At 39.3% G+C, this 21,335-nt stretch overlaps 1 protein-coding gene across 2 annotated transcripts in view; it reads right to left on the bottom strand.

Annotated features, from left to right (window-relative positions):
* Nucleotides 1–21,335, bottom strand: part of CDH13 (cadherin 13) — a 480,777-nt gene that overhangs the window by 88,205 nt on the left and 371,237 nt on the right. For both annotated transcript variants that reach the window (XM_062586341.1, XM_062586342.1), the window contains exon 8: nucleotides 5,840–5,980. In XM_062586341.1, the coding sequence (XP_062442325.1) occupies nucleotides 5,840–5,980 (141 nt within the window). The remainder of the gene's footprint in view (nucleotides 1–5,839; nucleotides 5,981–21,335) is intronic.

Genomic DNA, 21,335 nt, shown 5'->3' with positions numbered 1-21,335 from the left:
ATAAATCACGGTGACAAGCAACCTATTCACTTACAGGTCTCTATAGGAATTGATGAATCATTTATTAAAGCCCGCATTAGTCATTTATTACTCTTTTATAAACCATTTATCAGTAGGTATTCAAAATGTGAGCAAATCATATTTTTCACTTAAGACTCACGGCACTAAAATGTCTCAAATTTCACTGTGGTGATGTTTTGTCAAATTATACAAATTTTATTCTGTTCGCAGGAGGCAAGCTTCTTTATTTAACTGAAAAAGTCATTTCAAAGATCATATATTCATAAAATCTAAAATATGTGAAGTATTTTCCCACATCTTAATCTCCTGATGTGACAGAACACTTTCTATTCTCTATTACGTTATATGCCAGAAATGGATGAAGTTGAAGATGAGGATGGAAAGAGGCAGAATGAGAGATTGTCTCAAGAATGAGACTGTTCCCTGGCCAAATGAATTCTCTCTTTCTTACGTGAAATTGGGAGCACACTGACAGATTTCACTACTTCCCAATTTGTGACTAGGGATGTGTCACTGTCCCAAAGCTATGGTGAAGGACAGATACGAGGTAGAAAGTAGAAGAATCATCCTATTAAGCTACATAATTTTCATTCTCCTCCTCCTGATGGCATTTTCTAAGAAAAGACAATGTATGCTACGCCAAGGAAGAAAATTATCTGCTACTAAGGAAGAGCAATGGAAGCGTCTTCCTTTAGGAATAGATATTTTAAAGAAGTCAGGACAAAAGTGAAAAGAGGGAGGCAAACAGGCTCTGTGGAATGCCATTTTCGGACATATTTTCTCCACTGAGGAATGATGCAAGCCTAGAAAGAGGATTCTCTGGACTACTTTCTTTGGAGGAGAAAGCAGAGACTGGAAGGGGTGAAACTCATATTGCTGTCATGTTGAAACAACCTGGGTCTTCCTTTCCTGGGAAGGAAGGCCAGACCATGCCTGCTGGAATAGGCACAAGAGAAGTATTTACCAGCTCATGGCTCCCAGTAGACGTTATATTGCTAATCTTTCACCACGTTTCACCAACATTAACCATATTCTAACATCACCGCTCTGTAGGCATACACCACCACAAGCGGTCTGTTGCCAATCGCTACAAAGTGACACAGGAAAACCATCCTTATTTCTCTTAATGTGCTGGGTATAGAAACAATTCTCAGCACCTTTAGCATACGCTCAGTCTAAGCTAACTCACTCCTAAGCAGTTTTGACTATCCTGCAGTAACACAAATCAGGTATCAGATTTTTCAGAATGATCAATTCCTGTTCTTTGCTTTGCTTCATCTCTTACATTCACACAAGGACCCTCTTATTACTGAACAAAAACTGAGCCTAAGGCCTTAACGTGCTGGAAAGGAAATGTTCTTTGTGATACAAAATAAATTTTGTATACAGTAATAATTCATTACATTCATTTTTAAAACACTTCCATATTATAGAAATAGGACTGTAAATTTTAAAAACTTCCTGAAGAAAGGTCACTAAATTCACAAGTATTTCTATTTTCATTCTCTATAATTTAAACCTGGCATGATAACCCGGTCACTGTGATATTTTAAAGGGTAGATCTAGCTACCTCACCTGAGGATTTTTGGAGAAGCTTTGGAAACACTGTTCTTTTTAGGCATTTCAGATTAAATTATTAAAGCCCCAAAGGGAATAGGGTATTTTTTGCATGTCTGAATGGATTTCTGCACTGCTCAGATGCTATTATGAGCAGTAGGGGTAAGTATATATATGAAATAGAACAAGGTAGATATTTTGAGAGATGTATATACTGATGGGGCAGTAATAAGATAATTAACTGGGATGAATCCCACAAAGCAGTGTCTAATACATTAGCCATCAAAGCACCTGGCACATGCTTCTAACCTCAAGGGCTTAAACAATTCCTCTGAAGCTAATGGAAGTGCTTTGCTGGATCACAGCCCGGCCGCTCAAAATCTTGTGTGATTACGTCCCTGACCCACCATCAACGAATTTTGCCCTGGGCACAAAGGCCGCAACTGCAGCAGAATGGCACACTTGGGCTCCGCAGGAATAGCAGAAGGAACTAGAGATACATTGGATGGCCATTCCCTCTTCCAACAAAATCCACGTAAAACCACTAGGGGCTACTGGCAAAACTGTGTACAGGAGCAAAAGAGCATTTAGACCTTCCTGAAAACACCAAACAAAGCCCATTTTGAACAGGTATATAAGGAGTTGACCTCCAAAGAATAAATACAGTAAATAGGAGTAAGCAAACAAGTATCACTGGTTAGAGATGGATCCATAAACTTTTTTTCAAAAATGCACAGTAAAATCAGCTTCTGGAGGGAAAAAAAAGGAAGAGATTGATCAAGTGTCAAAAGATAAAACTCATCTTCAGTGAACAGAGACATATTCAACCACAGCTGAGATTGTCTTGCACTGAGGACTCAGAGAAACATCTGCTAACTCATACAAGGTTTCATGGAAATAGAAGCTAGTGTATATTAGCTTTCAACGTTGGACAAAGCTCCAAAAATCACCAGATTTTTAGTTTGGCATTAATATCAAAGAAAAAGAAGCTATGTTAAGACATACTCTACAAAACACCATTTAGCACACACCCTGGGGTACCCAGCGTTGTACCAACAGAGTGCCCAGACTTTTGGTTAAGTGATGGTGGAGCAATATTTAGAACTGAACCCAGGTCGCACACACTCAATTGGCTTTCATCGTGTCAGATCAGGAACAAAGTCGGCTGCTGTGTTTACATACAAAGAGAACACGTTAAAAACTTGGCTTAACCAAGCTACATCAGCTGCAAATGACAAATAAAGGCAGAGCTATTTTAGATAGAAATTATGCTGTCAGAAGAAAACACAAGCTAGTAAATATGCATTTCTTTCATAAAAGAGAAAATTGCACTACTAGAAAATATCTTTAAAGAGAAGGAAGATGGGGGGGGAACTCATCAATTCTAAAAGAACTCAATACAAAAGCACCCACTCCCAAAGTAGGTAAAAGAAGCACCCTGAAATCAAACCTTCAGATCTACTGTATTTGATTGCTACTTCAGAATGTATCCTGTAAAACATGTCTTTTCTTTCAAGTCTTCTTCAAATCAACAGTATTGCTCTGGTATTTAAATATATATATGTGTTTGGGGGGGGGGGGTGGTGTGCGTATGTGCATATACATCTGTGTGTGCATATATATAATATAAACACACAAACACACACACACAGAATGATATTTAAATAAAACAACTAGGTACTTTAAGCAAAGAAAATGGCGTTAGCTTTATGAATAGATGTTCTCCATCTCCCCAAACTACATATTTTAAATGGAGCACACACAATCTTTGTAAGGAGGCCTGATACCATACCTCTGAAGACTGACTTCTGCTTTATGCACAGAATAAGCATATCATTTAATAAGACAAGGAGAAGATTTCTGAATAACATCTCTGAATTGTAGTGAAAGGTCCAAAACCATGTCATGATGTATTAAAAAAAAAAAAAAAAAAAAAAAAAAAAAAAAAAAGGTAAGTATAAATAGGAAAATATGTAGGTTATATAGAGTGTAAGAAAGACAGGTAAGATCAGACTTTTCAAAGACAGCTATAATAATACTATTGTATTTCTACACTGAAATCACCAGATTTCCAGGAGCAGACAGTACCTTTCACCAGCATTGACTGAGCTGAATCCATAAGTGGTTTTGAATTTCTCCAGAAATAGATACTGTCTGACAGTGGATTTTGGATCTAAGCAAGCCCCCAGGTTTTCTAGCAGGATAGCCCAAATTACCAGAGAAAACCATTAAGGCAAACAGGATGTATGATTAGAATAGATTTCTACAAAAGGAGAAATCTCAAGGAAAGTGTGCAAATTCAGGTATGCAGTACTCTGAATGGCATGAATCACTATTAATGATGATGAATACAACTACTTCCTGCTTCTAAATAAATTGACTTGTCCTTAAGTATTGTTAATTATGTTCCAGAAGTCTAAAATAATGTTTTATACGTATTTCAACTATTAGTTCTCAGGAAATAGCTCTCAAAACATTAGGGGCCTGACCTAAAGGCCAATTCAAAGGGAATTAAAAGCTGCATCAAAGCCACTTAGTTATTGCTTATTTACTTGAAAGGTTTGGATCAGGCTCTTCACATTACTTTTCAGGTGACTGAAACGCTCTTGGCCAAAGAATTTTGCTGAAAATAATTACAGTTATTGTCTCTGATTAGCAAAAACTCTTATTCCTGTTGGCAAAATTGCCATTGTTTCTTATTTCTTATTCTTTTTGCTTTTTTTAATCCTCTTCCATTCTTTTTTTAATCTGGTTATCTAATTTGCATTTATAAAAGGTGTAATTATTTCAGTTAAATTGCAGTAATTTGTTTCAAAATAATCTGTTGTCAAACGGCTAAAATTAAGCCAGGAATATATATATATATATATATATATATATATATATATACACACACACGCACACACAAAGAAAAGAAAAAACATACCCAAAGGAGAAAAACAAGATTTTATAACAATAGGCTTCCATTTTCTTCTTCTAAAATTACCTTAAAATCAGCATCCCCAGTGCTTACTTCTCACCTTTTGGGAATATTCCTTAAAACTGCAGAGCTTCAGAAAAATTTTATAGCAAAATCCAAATGCAGCTGTTATTAGGTAAAACTCTCGCTAGTCTTTAATTCTCTCCAGATGCCTAGGGCAAAAACCCCAGACTAATAACAAACGGAGAGGAGGGAAAGGAGTAGTGTGGGAAGAGCTGGAAATTTGGTAGATGTTTTGCCTGAAACCAGAAACTTTGCTGCAGCAGTACTACATTCTCCTGTGGGCAGTGAACATCTTTTGTTTGAGTTTCATTTTTTTTCCCAGGCTTTTCAGCGTCATTCAATGAAATTCATCTTGCAGGGCAAAAACTTTCCTTGCAAACTTCACCTGTAGGTGAAATTTGAAGCTTTTTGGACTACAGTTTTCATTATAGAACTGTAACACTAGCTGTCTCATAGGTGAAGTACTGAAGATATGACAAAACATGTTGCTTTCATCCATGCTCCCTATCATCAAAAGCCCTTAGCGAGAATGCAGACAGGAGGAAAACTCTCTATTTCCCCCTTCAGGAGCAAAGGGAGAAAGTTCCCACTAGCAGAAATAATTTACAGATCTTCATCCTACTAGCCAACCTCTCAGTAATATCCCCTCGACATAAATTTTTACCTTGTGGTTGCACCCTGTGGTGGAAATGATATGTATAAATCTATTAATGTAAAAGAAAGGTGCAACTCAGAGAAAGCCCATCACATTGAGCTAAAAAGATACATGTGATGTGGACAGATGCTAAAGATGCTAAAGAACATTAGAGATCTTGGGGCTGGTCTGAAGAGCTGAAACAAGCTTCACAGCAGGGCAAGGTTACAGTTTGACAAATTAGGGCCTTGGAGCTGGAGAGGCTCTGGTGTCCGGCTCAGTCCAGAGAGCTACGAGGGAGGTGTGGGGTCAGGAACAGAGCTGAAACTCAACCTGCATATGGTCCGGGGTGGGGGACTCCCTGTGCTCTGCTGGAGTGCTCTCCTTCTCAGTGTTCACCCACTGAGGTTAATGTAAGCTACATTTGGTTCTACAACATTATTTGTATGAGAGAGAAAAAAAAAAAAGGTGCATTTTTGATTAAAGCTTTTCAAATTAATGTATCTTTTGCTAAAAAGAAATAATCCCCACCAGTGCTGTCTCTAGGTTTACTTTTCTTCTACTAAGAGATATTTTTATGTTCAGAAACAAGCCAAGCACAGCTCCATGTAACATTTTGTAGAATACAGATGGCAAATTCTCACCTCCTTCTTGGTGAATTCTGGTGGATGGTCATTTTTGTCATCAATAAGAATAGTGGCAGTCGCTGTCCCAGTTAAACCCACATCAAGGCCACCCATGTCCTTAGCTTCTATTACCAGCTCATATTTGGGGTTTTCCATAGTCTGAAAAAATGACAGAAAAGGAAAGGTTAAAAAAGTGCAACCAAATTACATACTTCTTTTACTTTACATTAAAATAATAAACAAACCCCTAAAACTTAATTGGAGCTGAGAAAATATAGTACAAAAACAGATCCAGGATCATATTTAGTGCCTTACAAAGGAGAAACACAGCTTTCCTCTGAGCTTCACTTGCTATGACACAAACCTGAGTTGGCATACAGCATGAAGAAAGGAATAATGGGTGAAAACTGGTAAACAGTCTATAATCAATCCTGTTATTTAAACAGATTAGGGAAGAGGGAAGAAAGTAAAATATACCTACTCTTTAAGGATATGCTTTCACTTCAGTGCACCAATATTTAGCTGCATGCCTCATCAGTGCTATGATGGGTACATAATTAAATACTAATGTCACAATCTACATATAAATTCATTTTATTTTTCTAAATCTCATGCATTCTGCCTATTAGCATTTAGAATGGTAATTCAAGTTTGCTTCACTGTAAGAAACAAGAAAACAGTTTCTAGAAATGGGAAAATGGGCAACAGCTGACCCAGTCATTCTACGCAGCCTGTGTACTTTACACACTAATGTAACGTTAATGGTTTACATCGATATATCCAACTTCCGTGTCACGAGCATCATCACTTATCTGACTGCCTACCTACTGTAGAGCCAGACAGCACCAACCGCACAGGTCTGTAGCTTAAGCCATTCTCAGTTTCCCTCCCCGTAATGACAGCCACGACTTCAGAGAAAACAAATTGGGGCCGCAGCTCTGCAGTGGCAATGCTACTGCAGCGGTAATTCGCTTCTCTCGCATCAGACACGGACGCACATCTGGTGGCCCACCGGACAACTCGGTATTAACACAGGCCATCGGAGGGAGTTCTTAGCAGCATCAGAACCAGCTCCCACGCAGCTCCTGGAGAATTCTGACATGGACTTCACTGCAGACAAGACCAGGCGCCTAATTAAAATGATTTTCTTCCCCATTTGTATGACTGTCTCATATGGAACCATCTGCCTGAGGACCATATGTGCTGCATTGTCGTTGGAGGACACAGATGGGAAAGTGCTGCGGTCACCTTTAAAGATACACGGTAAGAATATTGCATGTGCTCCGGAGTGGTTTTTCAAAACTTCCTTGAAAATAAGCCTGGATATGAGGGGCAAAGCTACACGCTGGAGCCCGAAAGAGTGGTTACGGTCCTGCAGGTAGAAAGGGTCCGTTTGGAAAAGCACACTGCCAGTTAGCCTTTTTAATCTCCAACCCGCTCTACCAGCCAACCGCACACATGAGAATCAAGGCTGCGCAGCTCTGAGATCACTCGTCCCATGTCCTTCATCTAACACTTTCCGGGAGAATTAAAATTCAGGGAGACAACTGGTGTGAAATTCCATATAGCAACACAGTAATCTCCATCTGCCACCCATAAACTGCATTGTAAAGCAGAATCAAGGAGGCTAGGGTAGGGTTATCCCATAGCAATAAACCTCATGCCATTTAAAATTTGAGAAAGATTTATTTTTCATCTCTGGCTTAACAAAGCAAACTCTTGGGCCACACAAGCTGCTATGTAGCTAATTAATCTGAAAGCTTTCACCAAATGGTACACCGTGCATCTCCCTGGGGACATCACAACACCTTCCCTGGAGCATGTCTAAGAAGGTACCAATCTTTACTGCTTAGATCCTGAAGCATTTCTAGCCTGAGACCAAAGCAATGAGACCAATTACTGATCAAATCACCTAATACAAAGCAATATGATTGCAAGCAAAATTGCCAGGTCAAGCCAGAACATATACTTAGTTCTAAAAATACATGGGCTACTAGAAAATTGGATGCCACTGTCACTTAGAGATTCCTAAGAAATCCTTAATTCTTACATTATTCCACGAAACTCACCTCAGAAGACAGTAAACCCATAAGAGGACCTTGGCTCATATCATAATATAAACATAGGCAAAAAAACATTGCTGACATGTCTCCAACCCCAATTTAGATTATAAAGCTGAACAAAATTTGTAGTTTTCATATATTTCTTTTCTAAAATGTTTTTAATGTATTAAAATCTGTATAGAGCCTTTCTCCCTTCCTATAAATGTAAATTTTTCATTATTTTCATTAAGAAGTTGTTATTGTTGCATAGAAAACTTGCAAAGTTGTTTATCACTTCATGTTTGCAAACCTCTGCTGAAAAAAGCCCAATTTTTACTCATAACTTGGCCTTTTCTCTTCCTTTGAAAACTGTCCCATTTTCTATTGAACGAAAGCCCATTTATACTAGAAATTGTGTCTGCTGCAGCAGAAATTTCTGTGACAGGAGCCCAGTGTTTAAGTTTGCAATGGAATGTGAAAAACATTGAATTTTGAGTAGTATTTCATAGCATTATGAACACTTCACACTTTGCTGCCAGGCAGCACTTGCTACATCTACTTCTGTCGCCAAATATTTGCTCTGCGAGAGAAAGCAACTCCTAACATCTCCCAACCCGCGCGAAGAGCCGTGTTCCCATCAGATGCTCTCTTTACATGAGGAAATTGCATGAAAGGCATTTTTTAGCTTTTCTCGCATTTCTAGCGCTGTTAGTTTAGCAGCAGAACAGCGCTCAGACACCAGCAGCAATTATGCTGCTAGTGGGACCCTAAGATAGGTTTAAGGCTCCCCCTTTTCCTTCTCCAACTAGCTATCCCATCGATCCATAAACATGCAGCAACTCTCCGCAAAGTTCGCCTGCCGCCGAGAGGGAGATCAGATGATTTCAGCAGCTGAACGTCCAGTCTGCGTCATTCACCCTGCCATTTAAACCCAGGTGGAGCTGACCCCGTCCTCAGGACAGCGGACACAGAATCGAAAGAAGGCTCCAGGCAGAACTATTTGCAGGATTACACCCAAGGCTGAGCGCCCTCAGGTGACCATTAGTATTTTCAAGCATGCCCGGTTTCTGAATTGTCACTTATGTACATGACCCTCGAATTTCTGCAAATCCCTGCAACTTCAGGTGTGCAAAATCTTTGGCAGTGTGACCCCGTGTAGCTCTGCTTGTTTATTTATCTAGCAAGGAAGTGCAGCAATTCTGGGACCTGATGGTTTCACTAAGGCCTGGCTTCTTTCCACCTATCTTTAGTTACTCAACTGAAGTGTCCACCTTTTGAACCATTCACACCAAATGTTGCCCATGGATTCAAGAGGGAGAAGCCATTTCCATACTTCTCTCCAGTGATGAATTAGGGAGCACAAGGCCCTCCAGCATAAGTGCCTCAGTGGATGACTGAAGCTGGCTGAAGGTCTTAATGGCCTCAAGAAGATCAGAAAAATTAGCATCAGAGAGAGGAACAGAAATCAAGCTCTGGCACTGTATTAAAGAAGCATATCCAAGCAATGAATGATTAGCTGCTTATCTAGACTCTGTGGGCACAGCAACTTTATATCTGGGTGTGGGAGAAGGTATGAAAAAGGTATAGTTTGCCATTGAACATCATCCAGAACAGACACATCAAATTTTTCAATCTCCTGAAGTTAAACACCTAAATTGAGCAGAACTGACTGTGAACCAGTGAATTCATTCACAGCCTTGCACTCTCCTGAAAGGGGCTGTAGACTCAGCATGTCTGAAAATCAAGACATTTATTTAGGTCCCTAGTATAGAATGAAATGCTAAACTTCTGAAGTTCAAAAATTTTGGTCAGATATTTTGTTTGAATATAAAAGAAAGTCAAATAAACAATGCAGAGTCACAAGAAAGAAGAGAATGAGAAACCTCTTGTAACAAAGACCTCTTTTTGCCACTGGCACCTGAACTGGTTGTGACCAAAATGCACCAATCTAGGAAGCTGGCACATAGACTGCACATGCATGAACAGCACTCCACTCCGGCTGAAAACTGGAGTCCTGCTCACCGTTAGAGTAACCTGGATATCATACACGGACTACGTATTTACTAAAATGATGCTTTCTAGTTTTCTAATATAACTACCTAGTTATTTTCAGAAAATGAAAAAGGACATTATTTCATGTCCTTTGACACGCTATCAGACATTTGAAAATCTGTCTGCAGAGCAGAATCCAGACTAAAAAGAATTTGGATCAAGGCTTAATCTTCTTTGTACCATGTGGAGACGGACCAGGATCAGAATTTTAGGCTACTTTTGGCTTTTACTTCCTCCGTTCTTCTCCCAAGGCTCTCCTTTCATTGTAAGGAGTCTACAAATCACATTTCCAGAGCAAGGTGCGCTTAGCAGCCCAGCACCTCGGCCCTGGTTTGGTGCTGCAGTCCTTCACCTAAAAACCCAGAGAGATGAGAAATCCCTGAATTCGCAGACGGTACTCACAGATCCTGAAATCAAAACAAACACTGGCTGGGAAGCAAGCACTGTACAGATGGTTCAAAACTCTTGTCAGGGCTTTAAGTACCCTTTCAGGCTATGCTAATACTTACTGCCAACAGAGTTGAGTACTGTTTTGTGGCTATTTAGTAGTAATTTCTAAAACCACGCACCAATACATTTATTCATAATTCTATTTATAAACTATGTATTCATACATGTTAATATATTAGTAGTATGCAACAGCATCATGTTTGCTACTAACACCTTTATAATATAATGTTAACCAGAAAGAAAAGTTCTTAGGATTTAAATAATTTCAGTTCATGCTAAATAAACGCTTTCACTCATTTCAGATGATAACTGTGTAGTATGGACTGAATACATCTTATTAAGACATAATCAATCTTCTTGTTGAGTAACAATATCAACATACAATCTAGCACTGCTCCAGAGTTGTCAAGATTTTGACAAACGTAGAATAAAAAAATGAAGCAATGTGACTATTAAAAGCTCTAAAAGGCATAATGCTTTTATAATTATAATATCAGCATTTATTTTAAATGCCAATTGCTGCTGCATAAAAGGGCAACAGACAGAGCCTTTGTATTCAGAGTTTGAATTACAGCTTGATAAATACAAAAATCAAAACAACTTTGTAATACAGATCCTCTTTAGCTCACCAATTTTCAATTTTTTATATCATAACGGAAGGCCTCCAGTTTAATCACTGTAATGAGGTACTTTTGTTATGAAGAAAATCAATTCCTATCTACTACCCGCAAGAGAAATAGAGTTCATAGGTATATCTGGAAGCAAGGGGAAGACTAAGGTTTCTCCTTCAGCTGCTGCTAAAAAAAAGTTTCAAAGTGCTTGACAAACAGTTTCCTGGATCTAAGGCCAGAGGTATTTGTCTCCTACCAAAAGGAAATCTGTAATCAACTATGGGCCCAATATGGATGGATATACGTTTGTGTTATTTTACATGGAAATAGAGACACTGAATGTGTATGCTCCCAAAACTTTATGTACAATTTTTGATGCCGTTTTGACCCAAATCATGTATATGCAAATCTGGCTCTGGCGTTGCAATTGGATGTGTATCAGTTTTGGAAAGGCAGCCAAACGCGAGGAGGTGACAGAATTTCTTTTGAGAAATATCAGAACCCTGCAGAGAAAACCTGTTTGTTTACTGCAGCAAACCTGCACCTACCTTAGCTGTCACATGCAAGCACCAGAGCATTGGGGTAGACGTTAACTGCGTTTAAGGGAGAATCCTTACACTGAGAATTTGTTACTAACTGGGAATTTCTCTTTGGGTAGGGATAGCCAATCTCCAGCACAGAGCAATGAGTGGAGCTCCATCTAGGCTGAGATTTCTAATTGAATTATTGTTGCTAGCGAGGCTCTGCCACAACAGCACGTCCTGGGAAGACAACAAATATTCAATATTCTGAACAAAATCCATAATTATGTAAAAGGGTATAACACCATTAAAGTTAGTATCTCTACATGGATTTTTACCAGTGAAGGATATTTCCCTAAGTATAATCTGTTTGGAACAGACTGGCATTTTGATCTACAACATTTGCTCACTGGATGTTCTCGGTTTGGGGAAAAAAAACACTTTCCATGTCCACAGCGCTAAAATACTATAATAAATTTGAATAGCAGTGGAGGATAAGAATCACAATGTCCCAGGGAAAATACTCTCCCCAACAGGTTATTAAATCTATTTATTCTTTTTCTTTATTTTTTACACAAGCTACATTTCAGCTTTCCTTCTGGACCACTGCATATAATTTTAGTTTTTGCAAGAACAAAGCTCAGTTGTTCCTCCTAATTAAAAGCGCTGCAGAAAGCTTTCATTCTGATGTGAAAGCATCAATTATTATGTAACGTCTCAGGCTCATTTTCGCCCGTGCAGTGACTCCCTTATCATTACATACTTGAAGGTGTCAGGACTACGACTGCCACGCTCGTCTCACCTAAGCCTGCTGTCAGCCGCAGCTGATAGCTCTAGCGAGCGTCTACTCCCCAGTACCAGCTCTGAATAAAAAGCAGAGAAATGCCTCATAGTCTATAGCTACAGGCGCCGATGTAGGCAAACGCTCCCGTTTACGGGTCACGAAAACTTCCCTGCAGGCCCAGCCATCCCCACTGAAGATGAGGCAGGTCATCAGAGGGGACAGTCTGGGGTTAAGACAGCTGTGGGTCCCTTTTTTGGGAGGATTTGGCCCAGGAGCCCGTTATGGTCAGAGCAGCCTTCTCATCAGGCACAACTCTCCCCAGCGCTGGCTTTTCGCGAGGCCACGCGCTGCCCCAACGCACCTTCCCGTTTCCTGCACCACCCCAGTGCCAACTTGTCCCCAGGAGAGAATTTAATGACTTCTATGGTGCCTGTACCAAAAAAAAAAAAAAAAAAAAAAAAAAAAAAAAAAAACAATTCAATAAACTCTTCCTGCACATGAAATGCCTCATATTTCCTTCTGCTACCTTGGTCCTCTAACACAGTGCCACCAGGTTGCTGAAAGGGGGCTGTCGAAACCGTGGTGTTACCTCTGGTCCTTACAGTCTGTACATGTAGCAGAGCTCATATTCGGACTGTCAAGGCTGGATAAAAACCACCGTGCATTACGCACGCTACTCAACCGCACACAGATAGGAACTACTGACGGAGCGGGTGGGAAGCAGTTTCCCTGGTACTTAATGCTTTTCAAGCCTTAACATTTCTTCTATTGAACACTGTAGCAATGCTGATAGGCAAATAATTCCAAAGACTTTTCCACAGAAAAAGAAGTAGAAGTATTGGAAAAGTCACCGGTCTGACAGTGAGGGTGGCGGAGTCGTCCTCCTCCCCAGTCCTCCGTTAAAACCCTCGCAAGTGGCTATCGTAACTATTACACTTTGTGTCATTTTATACGTAATCTCTTCTGGACTGCAGACATTTATTTCAGCAATGGTTTTTTTCCAAACCAGAATGTTTCTGTAACAAGTGTTCATTTTGACAAATCGATATTTTCCCGTAAAAACTGTTCTCCTGTAATACCCAATCAGCTCTATTTACAGTGTTAATTATATACTTCATTTTAACAGTCCCAATTTGCAATTCAAATAATCTGCAGACCAAAAGATATTCGCTGAAAAATGTTCAAATAATTTTCAGCCATTAACACACTAGAGTTATGCAATCTGTTTGCAGACAATTTGCAAAGAGAAAGAAGGGCAAAGTTGCTCTAATAAATTATTAGTTGCTGATTATTGAATCATTCTTCGTCCCTGCCACAGCCACAAATGAGGGCTGTTTAAATCCAAAAGCATGAAAGGAGAGATAAGTTTCTCCAGCAGAGTAACCTATCATAGTTATCAGCAGAGACAGCTTTGCAAGTATCTCTCTATTAAAATGTGTGTGCCAAGAGAATTCCCTAAGCATAAGAAGGGTGGGAAGGTCATATAATAAGGATCAGCACACAGAGATGGGCAAAGGTGTTCTGCAACTTTGAGAGAGAGAAAATTATGAGCAAACCATGAGTATTAAGCCTGAAAAGATCCTCAGATAAATCAGCACAGCTCCACTGACCTTAAATGGGCTGCACGAGTTTATTTTGGCTATAAACTACCATGTTTACGAATGAACACGCATATATGCTGTCGAGGGCCACCACAAGGCACTGTCTCCTGCAAAGCTGGCAGGCTCTCAGAGATTTGCATTCAAAACCACGCAGAGCTAAACAGTGCCTTCCAACTCAAAAACGGCATCAGGAGCCCGAGAGCCAGCCATCCCAAAACACACACTTTGAGGAAATGTCGAAAATTCCTCAAAACGGGCGGGTGAAGGTAACAGTTCCTTCCTTGTCGCATACACAATCGCATTAGAGAAAACTTCCTCACAAGCAACGGTAACGGGCTGTCCACGCCTATACTTGTGCAACACAGATTCTGGAAACCAGTGTGAGACGTTCTCAGCATTTAACCCATGCCAAAAAAGAAAGAAGGTAAAAAAAAAAATCAATGCAGGGTATAAACATTTGACACAATAGCAATACCATGCAGCTGGTCAGCATTCCCCTCTGTTTACAGGAAACAAATTGCTTGCCTAAATCGCATGGATAGCAGCCAATGTTGGTTATCAGTGATCTCGTTGATAAACACATGTTATACCTGATGCCCTGAAACACAGGAATCCTTTGCTGAGTAGAGAAACAAAAGGCTCTGTCAAGCATGTTTACCAGCACTCGAATTTTCTACTCCATAAATGTGAATTGGGTTCAAGAAGAATTGAAGTATTTTCTGCAGGCTTCAAGGGAAGATCCTGAACTGTGCAGAAAGCTAAAAATTCCCTTTCACAAAGTCTACCGTGAAAGGCATCTCCAAAGAGGGAGGGAAAAAATGGTGAAGAAAATAGCTTGAGTTTTTTGAGTCTGGTCTTTATCTTCTTAATATATTAGGAAGTGGGTCTGAACAAGGCAGGGGTAAAACTTGAAGCCATTCAACCCAAATCAATAACTGGCACTTCCCTTTCCTAGCAAACTTAAATTTGTCTCAAGCCACACATCAATATCATGGCTTGAAATTTGGACACTATAGGCCTCTAAACACTGGGACTCAACTAATTAGCACATATTTTTGAAGGAAAGCATTGCAGGAAACTAAGTGAAGCCTAATGCTGATTATTTCATGATTTGCTACCATCAAACAACCTGCCGTAAGTTGATACCACTGCAGTCTGCCTGGATGTCCCTGCAATACTTGTGCTAATCTAACTTGCCATGCCAACCAGCACAGGTCCATAGATGGCCTTTCCACACCTTTTCATTGGACATCAAATCCTAGCAGGATCTTCAGGCAAGTCAGGTTCAACAGGTGACAACCTGTTAAACTATCCGACAGTACCTTCAGCAGAGGCCATTGCTCCATGACTCAAGTAGATGCTTTCTCCCTAGCCCCAAAGGGCATCTCTAGGATCCACAAAAACTTAAAATATTTATTCCAGGGTCCCATGTATTCTGAGGAATTTGAACAAGGCTATTAGTCCACTAAGGTCTGTGACTGATCACTGCGAAGCAGATTTCTTGGGGATCTTTGCACAGCAGCTGAAAATGAAAGTTTTCCTGGAGTTTCAATTTATAATCATCTAAACCAATATTCTCTGCCTAGGTAATAAAAGATAATAAGTTTCACGAAACCTCCCTAATGCCAAGTCTTTACATAATCTGTTATCAAATGAATCAAAATGAAGCTTACTGGGTTAACGTCAGAAACCACATTTTTACAAATTAGGTGCACTTAGGTTATATTTCCCTCCATAAACATTCCAATTCCCACAACAGAAAGCAATGTGATAAAGGTCAGGATGGAAATTGTGTTTCTGCTGTGTAATCTGCTTTGCAAATTTGCACCAGTGGTCAAAATGCCCAGAAAACTCAATTACTGACTTGCTATGACAACCATACATCAGTGGGCCTAGGCGGCAGAGGTTATTTCTAAAATTAGTACCTTAATGCAAAAGGCATATTCTATGATTCCAGTTGCACAACCTTTGCCTGATGTTTATATTGTTAAATATTAATGGCAGTACTGCTTATTATTTCAGGCATATTATCAGGTACATAGTCGTGTAGTTAAACAGGTGCATTCTAAGTTGGAAGGGAAAAAAACGTCCATGTTCATTTGAACCATTTACTATTTAAACATGGTATTCTAATCAACAGAGTCATCAAATGTTAGTTTTAATCACTATTATCATTTTCCCTCTAAGTTTAATTTTTTATGCAAATTTTAGTTTAGTTTAGTGTTCTGGTGCCAGTAATAGTTCCAGGTAGCTTCTGAAATAAAGCACCCTGCTGAGAGTGTAATGAATCAGTAAATGATACCAGCTTTGCCCATGGACAAAAACAATTCTAGTGGCTGCATTTATACTCTCATTGGGTTATACCCATAGAATATAAATTGATCTAATTCTAAATCATCCAAGGGAAAACGATGTAAAATGGATTTCAATTATACTATTGCTGTTTTACAAAAAGGCTTATCACGCTATGGGGTGAAAAATCAACTCCTCCATAGGATTCACTTCCTGATGAAAGACATAACAACAGAATTTTCCATTTAAATTTTTTCCAGTTAATTTCATTCTTTTCTGACTTAATCCTAAGTATCTTTTTATCAGCTTTCTTTCCTGATAAAAATAATTAAATGCCTTTTTGGTACTCCCCTACTTTCTGTCTTGGTTAGTAAGTTCTACTTCTGTTAACCTTTTCATAATCCTACTTATGTCTTCTAAGAGCACCTGCCAATAAAGCTGTTAGCTCAAAAAAATAACATAAAGTCAGATTTTATTTTCTTGCAAGCAAGCCAAGATTTTTGTTATTCTCATTTTCAGACTCAGTCTCTAATACTCTTTCACTGCCTTGTTTTTCTGTGCTGGTTTATGCACTACATCACGGTTGCTTTTGATAAACACTAACGGATGCTAATCTGCTACAGGTTGCTCCTCTTATAAGTTTATGTCTCTGTACTGGAATTGTACACAGCTTCTTTTTATAAGTCATTTATCAAGAATTTTTCACATTCACTATAAAAGAAAAAATGGATTTCTAATTCATTTGTTTTATTAGCACACCAAGGTACAATCTACTTAGAGTATGAATTTAGTGTGAGGATCTAGGGGAAAAACAATAGAAAGTAAACATAAAAAAGTATAGGTGGGAAGTTCACGTACACAGAAGAATTTTTGTCCCTTCAATGATTTTGCTATCAAATAAACACATAGCTCTTATGTTAAATAGAAAATCTCGCAAAGTAGCATATTATTCAGGATACTGACAGAAATTGAACATAAAATGTAGGACATATTGCTTAAATAATAAGAAATAATACATGGGAATTAATTTGATTTCCATTTCCATACAACACAGCAGCTGTATTTCCTATTGAATGCTTAGCATTATAATTTTCTGACCAAAAATCCCACTCAAGACTTTATCTCAGTAAAAGAAATTCTGCATTAAAAGCAGCACATTATATTTTTTTCACTTCAGTGCCACGGTACACATCAGAAACTTTGTCTAAGTAATAGCATTTTCAAAAAGTATTTGGCTAACTTTGCCTGCTTTTCCTACACATTATCACCATAAAACATTTATGGTGGGTTCCTTAGGACCTGTTCTCCTGGTCTTCCCAGTGGAGGCTGTGTTCTACCAGGAGCTCTGGGATGTGACAGATCAAGGAGGGTTGTGATCCCCCTCAGCCACAGAGCAACGAAGTTAATGGAAAAACTGTCTCTGGCTTCAGCAGGGTTGGGTCGCACAGTCCTGTGGGAAGCCAGACTACGTAACCACCTCCTCTAGCAGAAACACACAGCTGCCTGAGGTCTTTCCTATTACTGCCGCACATACACAGCCTTCCAGTCCTCGGAGTAGGACTCCGTTAATCGTGAAATAAGTCTTTAAAGCCGGTAGGTTATAGTGCTGTCTAGAAAACTACCTGCTTCTCTGTTGACTGCAGATGACAAGCTAAGATGCTAGCCCAACGAGACAGACAGTTAAATGAGATGAATCCCACCACATATGTCAACACTGATTTTTCCAAACCTATCTTCTCCATGTTACCTGCAAATCAACTTCTAACTGCTTCTTGAAACAAGTTCAACACCCCCATGCAGCAAGCAAAGTAGTTTTAAGGATAACATTCTCCTACTAGGAGACATCATCATCTCGGTGGCTTACACAACTGGTCAACAAATGAACTAATAGTAGCCCCAAACAAGATTAAGATTCTTACTAGACAAAAGCATCAATTTAATCGGGACATTTCACTTGCAAAAGTCCTAAGTCCTCGCTTTAATATGAGATGTACAGTTAATATTTCATAATATTCCTTTATTGTAACTTTTTGTATCTATATAAAATAAGAATTTAGGAAGAGGTAAGGAACCAGTAAAAATAATATTGTAGTGAGGTAAAATTGCAGAACATATTTTATACTAATGTTATAAAATTGTGTTATTATATTCCTTGTTCATGCTACCCAATATCAGAAGCTATCTGCAGACCTATTGCTCTACAATACAATTTTATACATAGCATCTTTTCATAAAGACTCCCAAAACACACTGAAAAGAAAAAGACCATTGACAATTTGCAGAATTAAAAAGGCAATAAAGAGTTGTGTCAAATAAATATTTTGTATCGAGGAGGAACACACTGCAAGAAAGTGAATGGCTCCTAAAGCCTCTGCTTTAGACAGAGGGGAGACAGCGGGGAGGTGAATCTGTGAATTATGGTCTGAGTGGATGCGGGAGCAAGCAGAAGTCAGGCAACAAGGATGGAGCAAGCCCATAAAGTGCTCCAAGTGCAAACTTGAGTGCTGTGTCCAGACAGCTCTTGTCGACTAAAAGCAATAAATTAACAAAGGAGAAAATGGTATGGGAAGCCTGGCTAGCAGGGAGAGGAAAGAAAGGGAAGAATAGTGGCCTCCCTTGAAGATCTGGGGAAGAGACATTTGTATCTACATTAAAAAAATATTTCAAAGCTGAAGAGTGCTAAATTGTAGCTCTATCTACAGATCTGAGACGCACTCCTATACTTCAATTAACCATGAGGAGCACTTTTCTAAGGCACAGTCCTGTCCTGCGCTCTCCTTCCTTGATAGGAAGGTAAAGGATTAGTAGTTTGCTCCTCATCCAGCAGCATATTGTGCTCCATGTGTCCATGATGCGCTCCTAACCTGGTCATTTTGGGGCCCAGCTCTGCCAAATCCCCATCCGCCTGTTCTGGAGAGGTGTGCGCGCAGTGTCTGCTTGCTCCTGGATGCCTGAGGGCCGGCTCTGGCTAGCATGGACGTCTGAACGGATCCCTACACCCCTGAATTCCCCAGCATGACACTTTAGCGTAGCTCATATGGCAGAAGACAGATACCAAGCTACAGTACGGATAAATTCGGGCCATTCTCTAAACGTTTTGATAAGCAAGTCTGCCCACAAGCAAGGCAAAAGTTTTTAACAGTGTGAAACAAACTGGGTCAAGATCCTTCCAGTGCAGCGCAACTTAGATATGTGTAAATAAATGTAATTTTGTGTTACTGCCTCACATCTCATAAAGACTTGTGATAATGCCAAATAAACGACCGATGCACCTCTTCAGTTCTCTACAGATTAGCATTTTCTGTGTCTAGAATGCAAATCAGAGGAATGCACAAAACCTGCAATTCACAGTTAGGGATGTCCTTCAAGCAGCTCATGGAATCAATGATACTTTTGATAGCTGAGTCAGATCAATATCTAAATCCTGGGGTTTCTGCATATCAGAGGTTTCCAGAAACTGTCATTCTGGAATGCTCCACAACCTTTAAGGAATCTAAAACACTCTCAGTCATATAACAAATCTACATGCACAAATATCCTACTGAAACCAACAAATGAATCAGAGTCACAGAATCAGGTTCATGTCTTGAAACTACTTCAAAACATTTTTTAAAAAGAAAATCAAAGTGGGCATGGCAACTGTAAATCTAATGGGATTTGAATATAATTAATACTGAATACTAAAAATTAGGGTGTATAATTATAATGACAATTCAAGCTTAACAAGAATAGCACGGTAATGAAAGTATTACAAGCAATACCCTTCTCTCTCTCTCTCTCTCACAACATTTATGTTTGGAACTAGGATTTAATATAAATCCACTATTTGAACTGAGATTAACAAATATTAGTCTCATTATAAATTTTAATAATATTTGCATAAACTTTATTGAGAGAAGAAGAAAAGGAATAGAGAAATTTAAAATTCACAAAAAACAAATGCAAAATCGTATTGAATTTTCTACTGCTTTAAAAGCCTATGTAGGTCACTCAAAGTTTAACAGATTTCCAGAGGTAAAAAAGGTTGACTTAACATTATAATAGAGAGCGCTGATTGGAAGGCAGACTAGAAGAAACGCAGTAAAATAATTAGTTTAATAAACATACGGAGAAGACACTTGAGAAACGACTGCCTTTATCAGATGTTTATTATCCTAACCCTGGTAACATCTTGTTTATTGAAGCAGGAATGCAATTATTCATGAGAATGTAAAATAAAATTTATATTACATATGGAATAAAAAATTAGCATCTATTTTTCTCGAGGAATTCAAAGGCTGACAATGGATTCTCAAGGCTGTATTCAGTTACCCTCCAGTGTTCTCCCTTTCCCCCATCTTTGCCTTCTCTGCATCTATCCCAATTTCAAAAGCATTTCAAAGGCAGGGAATGAACAACTCACACGGTTCAGCCATGCTTCCCGTCAGGAGGAGTAGCAGCAGAAGAGGCAAAACCAAGCAAGGTTCTCTCTCCATGGCAGCCAAAATGTCTGTGCTTCTGCAGGCTTGATGAGCACGTGCTGAACGAAATGCATGATTCTCAACTAATAAGCATACTTACAACATGTCAAAAAAGGTCTATGAGGTCTGAATGGGCCCCAGAGCACAGCATGTCCCCAGACGTGCGTGTTACGCTTTGCCAGGATTTAGAAATGCAGATGAATTTAGCTATTAAGATCAGGAAAAAGAAAATCTCTCCTTAATAAACAGTTATCTCTGCAGTTTGCACAACAGTGGGGCCCCACAATATCGGGGCAAAAGAAACAGGGGCTGTGGTAACCCACTCGCGCTACTACCCAGAAGATCGTTACCATGCAAACGGGGCTTCGGCTGGGACAAGACAGTGCACTTGCTGAAAAATGGGTTTTGTGAGCCAGGACTCATAAGAGGTGTCAGAGGATAATGTTCTTGGCCTCCGCTAACTTCCAGGGAGCCATGGTAAGATGGATTTATAATACTCATGAGGTTTATTTGACACATTCTCATTTTCAACATGCAGTGATTCCGGGTGGTGAAGAACAGTACCAAGCAGCACTCACTGTAGTGGGCATCTTGCTTAGTAGACCACTAAACTGTATGCACACAGAGATACTAAAACCTCATTATTTAGTCCATGGTTTGTAATTCACTACGGACAATTTTCCTACAAATATTCAAGCAAG

Source organism: Rhea pennata, chromosome 13 (assembly GCF_028389875.1).
Source record: "Rhea pennata isolate bPtePen1 chromosome 13, bPtePen1.pri, whole genome shotgun sequence".
In the NCBI taxonomy this organism is placed as follows: Eukaryota; Metazoa; Chordata; class Aves; order Rheiformes; family Rheidae; genus Rhea; species Rhea pennata.
The sequence above is the reverse complement of the archived record's forward strand: the minus strand, read 5'-3'. Positions and strand labels throughout refer to the sequence as shown.